The following is a 12,026-nucleotide window of genomic DNA, read 5'->3' as shown; positions in this document are numbered from 1 at the left end:
GTTGTCACGTCCTGACCAGTAAAAGGGGTTGTTTGTTATTGTAGTTTGGTCAGGGCGTGGCAGGGGGTGTTTGTTTAGTGTGTTTCGGGGTTTTTGGTTGATGTTCTATGTTTTCTATTTCTATGTGGTTTTTCTAGTCTTTCTATTTCTATGTTGGGGTTTTGGAACGACCTCAAATTAGAGCCGGCTGGTTGTCGTTGCCTCTAATTGGAGTCCATATTTAAGTGGGTTTATTTTCTCTTGTGTTTGTGGGTGGTTGTTTCCTTGTATAGTCTGAGCACCTTACTGGACTTCGTCATTAGTTTTTTTGTAAGTGTTTTTTTTCTTTCTTCCTTCTAATAAAAAGAAGATGAGCAATATAACTGCTGCATATTGGTCCGATGATTTCTCCTCTTCAGATGATGAAGTTTATGACAGTTGTAAAGTAGAAAGTATAGGGTATAGTATGTTGTAAAATAGAAAGTAGACAGTGTAGGATACAGTATGTTGTAAAGTAGACAGTGTAGGATACAGTATGTTGTAAAACAGAAAGTATAGGGTCCTTCACTCATGCTGCCAAACAAATCCTCGTAAAACTGACCATCCTACCGATCCTCGACTTTGGCGATGTCATCTTTAAAATAGCCTCCAACACTCTACTCAACAAATTGGATGCAGTCTATCACAGTGCCATCCGTTTGTCACCAAAGCCCCATACACTACCCACCACTGCGACCTGTACGCTCTTGTTGGTTGGCCCTCGCTTCATACTCGTCGCCAAACCCACTGGCTACAGGTTATCTACAAGTCTCTGCTAGGTAAAGCCCCGCCTTATCTCAGCTCACTGGTCACCATAGCAGCACCCACTCGTAGCACGCGCTCCAGCAGGTATATCTCTCTGGTCACCCCCAAAGCCAATTCCTCCTTCAGCCGCCTCTCCTTCCAGTTCTCTGCTGCCAATGACTGGAACGAACTGCAAAAATCACTGATGCTGGAGACTCATATCTCCCTCACTATCTTTAAGCACCAGCTGTCAGAGCAGCTCACAGATCATTGCACCTGTACATAGCCCATCTGTAAACAGCCCATCTATCTACCTCATCCCCATACTGTAATTATTTATTTATCTTGCTCCTTTGCACCCCAGTATCTCTACTTGCACATTCATCTTCTGCAAATCTACCATTCCAGTGTTTAATTGCTATGTTGTAATTACTTCACCACTATGGCCTATTTATTGCCTTAACTCCCTTATCTCACCTCATTTGCTCTCACTGTATATAGAGTTTTTTTTCTTCTTTTGTTCTACTGTATTATTGACTGTATGTTTTGTTTATTCCATGTGTAACTCTGTGTTGTTGTATGTGCGAATTGCTATGCTTTATCTTGGCCAGGTCGCAATTGCAAATGAGAACTTGTTCTCAACTAGCCTACCTGGTTAAATAAAGGTGAAATAAAAAAGAAATAAAAAAAAGGGTACAGTATGTTATAAAATAGAATGTATAGGATACAGTATGTTATAAAATAGAATGTATAGGATACAGTATGTTATAAAATAGAATGTATAGGGTACAGTATGTTATAAAATAGAATGTATAGGATACAGTATGTTGTAAAATAGAATGTATAGGGTACAGTATGTTATAAAATAGAATGTATAGGGTACAGTATGTTGTAAAATAGAATGTATAGGATACAGTATGTTGTAAAATAGAATGTATAGGGTACAGTATGTTATAAAATAGAATGTATAGGATACAGTATGTTGTAAAATAGAATGTATAGGATACAGTATGTTATAAAATAGAAAGTATAGGATACAGTATGTTGTAAAATAGAAAGTATAGGATACAGTATGTTGTAAAATAGAAAGTATAGGATACAGTATGTTATAAAATAGAAAGTATAGGATACAGTATGTTGTAAAATAGAAAGTATAGGATACAGTATGTTATAAAATAGAAAGTATAGGATACAGTATGTTGTAAAATAGAATGTATAGGGTACAGTATGTTGTAAAATAGAATGTATAGGGTACAGTATGTTGTAAAATAGAATGTATAGGATACAGTATGTTGTAAAATAGAAAGTATAGGATACAGTATGTTGTAAAATAGAAAGTATAGGACACAGTATGTTGTAAAATAGAAAGTGTAGGGCACAGTATGTTGTAAAATAGAAAGTGTAGGGTACAGTATGTTGTAAAATAGAAAGTATAGGGTACAGTATGTTGTAAAATAGAAAGTATAGGGTACAGTATGTTGTAAAACAGGCTACTGTGGGGCAGATAGAATTGGACTATGATCTTTGCTCAATCGTCACTGAAACTGCATCTGGGTAACTAGTCACCTGACTTTGCAATCCATGACACCGGTACTTTACTGCAGCTGAACATCAGTAGGGTTGGTTGGAACATGAGGAGAATCTCAATTGCATTTCCTTGATTCCTCGTACCCACTCTCCTTGCCTCCTTCTCAAAACCCATTGCATGAAGAGGCCAGAGGTCCTCGTCCCTAGTTATGAGAACGCTCTGATTTCTCCTGGCTGTCATCTCAATATCATTCAGTCTGATTTCTCCTGGCTGTCAGCTCAATATCATTCAGTCTGATTTCTCCTGGCTGTCATCTCAATATCATTCAGTCTGATTTCTCCTGGCTGTCATCTCAATATCATTCAGTCTGATTTCTCCTGGCTGTCAGCTCAATATCATTCAGTCTGATTTCTCCTGGCTGTCAGCTCAATATCATTCAGTCTACTATCAATTAGTGTCAGAAACCCATTACCAGAACAGGTACGACCCACACACACGCATGTAAGCACGTGTACAGGTGTGTGTGAGTGGGAATGTGCGTGTCTTTGAGACCGGGGACTGAGTGGGTGGTCTCAAACGGGGATGAAAAACAGCTCTTTCTCCGCTGCCTGCAGCAGTGGAGAGACTGTATAGTCTACATCCCTACAGCTGTGTACTTTTATTAACACATGGCCAAACCTCCTTCACACCTTTCACTGTAGCTGTTCACATCAGGCCTGGAAACAGACCTAAGACACTATCTACAGAACTGAATCTGAATAGACTCAGAGTTCACAAAGAGTGTTAATGGATTTCATGGTGTTACATTAAACACCTTGGTTTGAATGTAAGGCTTATCATGAGAAGTGAGACTTTAGACTCATAGGGTTATATCTGAATAAAATGAGGATTCCTAAAACCACAACTGTCAAATACAGAGTACGACACTACTATTCTGAGGTACTGTGGCTCAGTTGGTAGAGCATGGTGTTTGCAACGCCAGGGTTGTGGGTTCGATTCCCACGGGGGGGCCAGTGCGGGGAGAAAAAATGTATGAAATGAATTGAAATGTATGCATTCACTACTGTAAGTCGCTCTGGATAAGTGTGTCTGCTTTATGACTAAAATGTAAATGTAAAATGTTAACTAAGACAGGTAGGACAGCAAAACAACATGCTGTCATTTACATGTAGGCCTACAGGTATCTCCTGGATTTCATGGTGTTACTATTGATTTGATTACTGACATGAATCTGGGTTACTGTGGTTAAAAGGACAGCCAATAACATGACTGTGACTGTAATGTCACTCTTTACAATGACTGGCACTTCAATGTGGCAGGTAGCCTAGTGGTTAGAGGCAGGTAGTCTAGTGGTTAGAGGCAGGTAGTCTAGTGGTTAGAGGCAGGTAGCCTAGTGGTTAGAGGCAGGTAGCCTAGTGGTTAGAGGCAGGTAGCCTAGTGGTTAGAGGGTTGGACTAGTAACCGAAAGGTTGCAAGATTGAATCCCTGAGTTTACAAGGTAAAAATCTGTCGTTCTGTCCCTGAACAAGGCAGTTAACCTGTTAGGGCTAGGGGGCAGTATTGACACGGCCGGATAAAAAAACGTACCCGATTTAATCTGGTTACTACTCCTGCCCAGTAACTAGAATATGCATATAATTATTGGCTTTGGATAGAAAACACCCTAAAGTTTCTAAAACTGTTTGAATGGTGTCTGTGAGTATAACAGAACTCATATGGCAGGCCAAAACCTGAGAAGATTCCATGCAGGAAGTGGCCTGTCTGACAAGTTGTGTTTCATCTTGGCTCTTTTTATTGAAGACTGAGGATCTTTGCTATAACGTGACACTTCCTACAGCTCCCATAGGCTCTCAGAGCCCGGGAAAAAGCTGAACAATATCGAGGCAGCCTCTGGCTGAAACACTTTATCGCGTTTGACAAGTGGCCGATCAGAGTACTATGGGCTTAGGCGCGAGCCCGAGTCGACCCCATGCTTTATTTTCTTTCGTCTGTTTACCTAAACGCAGATTCCCGGTCGGAATATTACCGCTTTTTTATGAGAAAAATGGCATAAAAATTGATTTTAAACAGCGGTTGACATGCTTCGAAGTACGGTAATGGAATATTTAGAATTTGTTTGTCACGAATTGCGCCATGCTCGTCACCCTTATTTACCCTTTCGGATAGTGTCTTGAACGCACGAACAAAACGCCGCTATTTGGATATAACAATGGATTATTTTGTACCAAACCAACATTTGTTATTGAAGTAGAAGTCCTGGGAGTGCATTCTGACGAAGAACACCAAAGGTAATAAACATTTTCTTATAGTAAATCTGACTTTGGTGAGTGCTAAACTTGCTGGGTGTCTAAATAGCTAGCCCTGTGATGCCGGGCTATCTACTGAGAATATTGCAAAATGTGCTTTCACCGAAAAGCTATTTTAAAATCGGACATATCGAGTGCATAGAGGAGTTCTGTATCTATAATTCTTAAAATAATTGTTATGCTTTTTGTGAACGTTTATCGTGAGTAATTTAGTAAATTCACCGGAAGTTTGCGGGGGGTATGCTAGTTCTGAACGTCACATGCTAATGTAAAAAGCTGGTTTTTTATATAAATATGAACTTGATTGAACAAAACATGCATGTATTGTATAACATAATGTCCTAGGTGTGTCATCTGATGAAGATCATCAAAGGTTAGTGCTGCATTTAGCTGTCTTCTGGGTTTTTGTGACATTATATGCTAGCTTGAAAAATGGGTGTCTGATTATTTCTGGCTGGGTACTCTGATGACATAATCTAATGTTTTGTTTTCGTTGTAAAGCCTTTTTGAAATCGGACAGTGTGGTTAGATTAACGAGAGTCTTGTCTTTAAAATGGTGTAAAATAGTCATATGTTTGAGAAATTGAAGTAATAGCATTTCTAAGGTATTTGAATAACGCGCCACAGGATTCCACTGGCTGTTACGTAGGTGGGACGATTTCGTCCCGCCAGCCCTAGAGAAGTTAACAAAGAGTTTCAGTCTGTTTTGGAATGGGCGGCCAGTAATAAACTGGTCCTGAACATCTCTAAAACTAAGAGCATTGCATTTGGTACGAATCATTCCCTAAGATCTAGCCCTCAGCTGAATCTGGTAATGAATGGTGTGGCTGTTGAACAAGTTGAGGAGACTAAATTACTTGCTGTTACCTTAGATTGTAAACTGTCATGGTCAAAACATATAGATTCAATGGTTGTAAAGATGGGGAGAGGTCTGTCTGTAATAAAGAGACGCTCTGCTTTTTTGACTCCACACTCCACAAAGCAAGTTCTGCAGGCTCTAGTTTTGTCTTATCTTGATTATTGTCCAGTTGTGTGGTTCAGTGTTGCAGTGAAAGATCTAGTTAAGATGCAGCTGGCCCAGATCAGAGTGGCACATCTTTCTCTTAATTGTATTCAGAAGGCTGATTTAAATACTATGCATGCCAGTCTCTCTTGGCTGAGAGTTGAGGAGAGACTGACTGCATCACTTCTTCTTTTTATAAGAAACAATGTGTTAAAAATCCCAAATTGTCAATTTACACACAGCTCTGACACACACACTTATCCCACCAGCCATGCCACCAGGGGTCTTTTCACAGTCCCCAAATCCAGAACGAATTCAAGAAAGCATATAGTTTTATATAGAGCCATTACTGCATAGAACTCCGTTCCATCTCATATTGCTCAAATACACAGCAAACTTGGTTTACAAAAACAGATAAAGCAATACCTCACGGCACAACGCCTCTCCCCTATTTGACCTAGATAGTTTGTGTGTATGCATTGATATGTAGGCTATGTGTACCTTTTTTTAAATTATTTAGTCCTGTCCTTGAGCTGTTCTTGTCTATTAATGTTCTGTATTATTTCATGTTTCATGTTTTGTGTGGACCCCAGGAAGAGAACCTGATGCTTTTGCAACAGCTAATGGGGATCCTAATAAAATACCAAATAATACCAAAAAACAGCAAGGGACATACTGGAGGATAATGTCATATCATGGCTAAACATAAAGGGACATATTGGAGGATAATATCATATGATGGCTCCACAAAAAGGGACATATTGGAGGACAATATCATATGATGGCTAAACAGCAAGGGACATATGGGAGGATAATATCGCATATTGGCTACACAGCAAGTGACATATTGGAGGATAATATCATATGATGGCTCCACAACAAGGGACATATTGGAGGATAATATCGCATATGATGGCTCCACAGCAAGGGACATATTGGAGGATAATATCATATGATGGCTCCACAACAAGGGACATATTGGAGGATAATATCATATGATGGCTCCACAACAAGGGACATATTGGAGGATAATATCATATGATGGCTCCACAACAAGGGACACTAGGTCTATATGATAAGAGTGATTCTTAATTCTGGTCCTGAACACACAGAGGGGTGAAATGTTTTTATATTTGCCTCAGCCCCACAAACACCTGATTTAAATCTAAAGCTTGATGATGAGTTGATCATTTGAATCAGCTGTGTAAAACTAAAATGTGCCCCCCTTTGGGTTCCCAGGACCAGGAAGATGAAACACTGGGTTAGGCTATACAGGTCAATGTGACGCAGCCTTAGTGTAAAAATGTATTTACCTAGCTAGCCTTTTGTCTAGCCCCGAGACATATTCTTTTCTAAATATATGACACTGGTTGGTTTAGTCTAAAGAAGAGGTATTCAACTCTTACCCTACGAGATCCGGAGCCTGCTGGTTTTCTGTTCTACCTGATAATTAATTGCACACATCTGGTGTCCCTCATTTAAATCAGTCTCTGATTAGAGGGGAACAATGAAAAAAATGCAGTCGAACAGGCTTTGAGGTCCAGAGTTGAGTTTTAGGGTCCTAAAGGTTAGTTTATGTTAGCCTATTAGGGAAATGTTGGGAGGTTAGCTACCTGTCTGGGGGTCCTCTCTGATTTACATCGAAACCCTATTAGGGAAACGTTGGGAGGTTAGCTACCTGTCTGGGGGTCCTCTCTGATTTACTCCTACACCCTATTAGGGAAACGTTGGGAGGTTAGCTACCTGTCTGGGGGTCCTCTCTGATTTACTCCTACACCCTATTAGGGAAACGTTGGGAGGTTAGCTACCTGTCTGGGGGTCCTCTCTGATTTACTCCTACACCACTCCCAGTCCGTCAGCTCCATTTTTCTGCACTCTACATGCGACAGTCTCCGTTCCGTTCCCTCGAACACCGACGACGTGTCAGTGAGGTTGAGGTCCTCGCAGTCCCGGGAGCTGGGCCCACAGAAGAAGCTGTCCTGGTCTCCGTGGTTACCGTGAGGAAACTGGAGGCAGTCTGCCAGCGCGAGGGCCTCTCCCCCACCTGCCTCCGCCTCGAGAAGCAGCTCGCCATGCTCGTGCAGGTAGGAGCTGTCTACTTCGCGTGGGGTCATGAACTCGAGCTCGGCCTGCAGGCTCGCGACATCGGAGCTGTCCAGCACAGCAAGTTGGTTTTCTGTGAAGTTGAAGATGTTTTGATAGGAAGCCTTCTCGACAGACGGGCTGTGGTGGGGTTTGTTTGAGTGGGATAACTTGTATATTCCGTATCCTTGTTGGAAGGAGAGGTTAAACTCAAACCTCCTCTTCTTTGCTGTGGGAAGAAAATTCTTATATGTAGTGACTTTTACAACAACAACAAAAAATCTATGCATATTACATTTATATTAATTTGAATTTTTTAATCGACAGTGATGTAGGCTTTTGTGTTTCAGACACACATTTTTTTTATTGTAACAATTGGTGTCCGTGTAAATGTGTTAGGTTTAATGTGTAGGCCTATACTGTATGTTAAGGGGCATTTACCATAATACTGGGCATTTGATTCTCCTAGGCATATAGGCTATGTTAAAATGTTACGTTGCTTTAGATAAACGTCTGGTTTGTACCCATATGTTTTTCAGCTCACTGGCCCTTTACAACCACAGAGGGCATAGCGTACCGGTGGGCTCGCGCTCTGTGTCCTGCCGGCAGTTGATGAAGCACCCGCACGGAAGGTGGATCCAGCGCTCGGAGAGCATGAACACCGGCGTGACCGCAGGCGCCAGCAGGGTCAGGAAGAAGCTCACCGTTTCCACCGCTTCCAGGGACGAGCTGCGCTCGTTCACAGCATGACGCACGAGCACCAGAGTCTGTGAATGAAACGGCATGTATTTAAACCCATATGGCCTACTTCATGAATCTAATGCATCATTAGATAATGACACAAGGTAATGTGGGGTAACTGCCCCACCACCCACCCCCTGTAATTCTCACAAAAACCACTTTGCTCAACTAAAATGCATCTGTCTCATCAACAAAAATAAAAAAATCACTATAACAAAATGATTCTGATGTAAGTTGTATTAAAATCTCGTCATTTAGAAAACGTTATGTACACTGAACACCTTTATAATATTGAGTTGCAACCCCTTTTGCCCTCAGAACAGCCTCAATTTGTTGGGGCATGGACTCGACAAGGTGTCAAAAACGTTCCACAGGGATGCAGATTGTAGAATATTCACATGAAAATCTGTCACCAATTGAATGCTAACCTAGCTATACTGAGGATATTAACAGTGAGATGTGCAATTCCATTTTGTTTCAATATTACATTTATTCAAATATGATAGCCTACCTAGTCTCTAGCTTTTAAGACTTAACTACAAACAAAATGCTAAACTAAATTCATTAAATAGGTTTTAATTAACACACTAATCTTCAGGGGTCAAGTTACCCCATGAGGGCTTTTTCTATGTCTGCAATTGGATATTGTTCTTATGGGGGCTAGTTACCCCACCTTACCCTACATGTTTTATAGATTAGGCATAAAGCCTATTCAATGTGGCATTGCAGGAAATACACTGTATACAATACAATATACCTAGTTGAAACCCCACATGAACACCTATTTGTTATAAAAGCATGCATAGACCATATACGATTTGATATTTCTTAATCTACACATTTCTCCATCTCTAGGCCACTCACCATCATCGGCATCCACAAGACAACTCTCACCACCGCTAGGATCATGGAGAAGCGCTTTTGTGCAAAGAACACCGGAGATTCCCAGTTACTGATGGTTCCATCCCTCAGTACACCGTCAGAGGCAGGGGTTGGGCAGGTATATGTTTCCACTGTGCCCCGCACCCCTAGCCCTTTCCCCGACCCAACCGGACACAGCTCGTTGTAGGCACTGAAACTTCTGTCTAAGCTATCCCGAGAGAAGGACGGGAGGTCGCAGAGAGGCGCAGACCCGTCCCATCTCAGATCCCTGGCTATATCCAAGTAGCTCGGGTTGAACGTCCTCTGTGGCTCCCTGGAACACAGTAGTTGGTAGGTGAGAGGAACGAAGAATAAGACCAATCCGCAGAAACACAAGGAGTACAAAGAGAAAAGGAGCAGAACGTAAAAACTGTGGCTCTCTGGGAAACAGCCTAGAGAGACCGGGGTGAAACTCCCCCAGCCGCACAGGGGTAGTACACTGACGGCCAGGCTGACTACCCACACCCCGGCTATCGCCCACATCACGCGTAACGGTCGAGGACTTCTTTCTCGCTTAGTAACGTAAAAGGTGTAGCCTGCGATAAGGCAAGCCTTCATATTGCTGGAGAGTCCTTGGAACACATAGAGAAGTCCCGATAAAGTGCATATGGTCACCGACCCTCCCTCTCCATCTCTCTCCCACTGGAGGAGCATAAAGAGGGAGAGAGGTATTACGCTGAGCAAGTCGTCAACGGACATTGAAGCCACGATGAGCCACAGGATGGTTTTCCACCTCATCTGGATGAAAAAGATGAGAGAATACACACCTCCCACGAAGGTAGCAGCGGCGATGGCGACGCACAAGCCGAAGAGAAGCATGCTGATGTGTCTTTGCGCCTCGGTGAGGTCCGTCCTCTCGTAGCTCGCAGTGAAAAGGCTGCTGTTGTTCAGCGATGGGGAGCTGAGAGTCGAGGACATTTTTATTTAGGTAACTTTGTCGACCTGGCTTGTGTTGCCCAATGTTCAGCCGCTCATATAAAAAAAAAACTTTGAACCAATGCCTAAACGTTACTCAAGTTAGAATGGCACACATAGGCTAGAATACATCCCTGGTGAGTCACTCCGATAGGCTATATTTGAGCAGTCTAGTTGGATATATCTTAACCTTAATGGAAAGTAGCTTCCAGAATAGTACACTTTTTTTAACACTACCAGTGCACTTTAGATGCGCACTGGAGGAGATAGACATCAATGCTCCTCGAGGATGAACTGCGATTTATGTTCTAACCGAGCAGCGCGTGCTGCACTTTGTCTCCAGCAGCCGGTTTACATACCACACGCTGTCGTCACGGTCTTTTCTCATAATGGCAGAAGGGCGGGCTGGTGTAAGATATTAATACTAATTCGGGGTGTGCTTGTATTTATCCTGTTACACATTTATGCAAGTGTTCGTTGTTCCAAGTGTGTAATGGACATGTGATTTTTGCATATCCCAGCAGGGAGTGGGGTCACGGCCAGGGTCACCATTGTCCAGCGTCCCTGGAGAAATAGGGGTTAAGTGCCTTGCTCAAGGGCACAGCAACAGATTTTTCACTTTGTCAGCTCCGGGATTTGAACTGGTGATTTTTTGGCTACTGGCCAAATGCTCAAACCTCGAAGCTACCTGCCGTGTGTGTGCGCGTGTGTGTGTTCATTAACGCTAGCCCATAGCTTGTCTCACTCGGTAGATTCATATGGCATGAATTGAGCTCCAGCTCCTCACTACCCGGGTGATGTGTGTGTGTCTGTGTGTCTCTGTGTGTGTGTGTATGTGTGTCTGTCTGTGTGCATGTGTGTCTATGTGTGTGTGTGTGTGTGTGTGTGTGTCTATGTCTGTGTATATGTGTGTCTGTGTGTATGTGTGTCTGTGTGTCTGTGTGTCTGTGTGTATGTGTGTGTGTGTATGTGTGTCTGTGTGTGTGCATGTGTGTCTGTATGTATGTGTATATGTGTGTATGTGTGTGCAGCGTTTCCCCTATATTAATTTAACAGCCTATGCTAAATCGTTGCCGCCACATCAAGAAAATGGAGTGATCAGCCAGGTCGCTCAAGATCCACTGTGAAATTCGACGTCCGTCGAGGTAAACAGGTTGTCGGGAGATGACTTTAAAGCTAGGCGTGGGGTCTGCTAGGGCATTTTGGACGGGGATTGCATACGCCGCAAGCTCTGGCACCGAGGGTTGCGTGTTCAATCCCAGTGCTCATTTTTTAATTTTGTGGGTTTTAACCGTATCTCGAACCGTTCCCCCTTACCTTAACCATTCTGAGTTAATGATCTGTTTCACAGAAGATGCACCACAGAGTCTTATTCAACTGCGTTCTTGTTTGATGTTTGCTCTCTCATCACACACACACACACACACACACACACACACACACACACACACACACACACACACACACACACACACACACACACACACACACTCCATAATGCTGCTGGGTCCCAATGGAGATTATTTTTTCACATCTGATGTTTGATTTAATCACAGGTGTAGTTGCAGGGTACAGTGACATTCTTCAGCTCCGAGCTCCAACTGTGCAGGTGTGAATGAAACTATAAATAATACTAATAATAATATATACAGTACTTGTTTACAACTGTGACAATGATAAATATACATGTCTATTGGGGGGGGGGGGGGGAGTTAAATGTTCACAGAGGGAGCAGCGGGGGGAGCGGGGAGGTGTGTGTGGGGGTTGT

At 42.6% G+C, this 12,026-nt stretch overlaps 1 protein-coding gene across 1 annotated transcript in view; it reads right to left on the bottom strand.

Moving 5' to 3' along the window:
- Positions 1-10,587, bottom strand: part of LOC106593204 (putative G-protein coupled receptor 149) — a 19,853-nt gene extending 9,266 nt beyond the window's left edge. The window contains exons 1-3 of the mRNA XM_045704053.2: positions 9,287-10,587; positions 8,259-8,448; positions 7,408-7,910 (exon numbers count right to left, since the gene is read on the bottom strand). Of these exons, the coding sequence (XP_045560009.1) occupies positions 7,408-7,910; positions 8,259-8,448; positions 9,287-10,261 (1,668 nt within the window). The 5' untranslated portion in view covers positions 10,262-10,587. The remainder of the gene's footprint in view (positions 1-7,407; positions 7,911-8,258; positions 8,449-9,286) is intronic.
- Positions 10,588-12,026: the final 1,439 nt, after the last annotated feature.

Source organism: Salmo salar, chromosome 20, assembly GCF_965601325.2.
Source record: "Salmo salar chromosome 20, fSalSal1, whole genome shotgun sequence".
Taxonomy (NCBI): domain Eukaryota; kingdom Metazoa; phylum Chordata; class Actinopteri; order Salmoniformes; family Salmonidae; genus Salmo; species Salmo salar.
The sequence above is the reverse complement of the archived record's forward strand: the minus strand, read 5'-3'. Positions and strand labels throughout refer to the sequence as shown.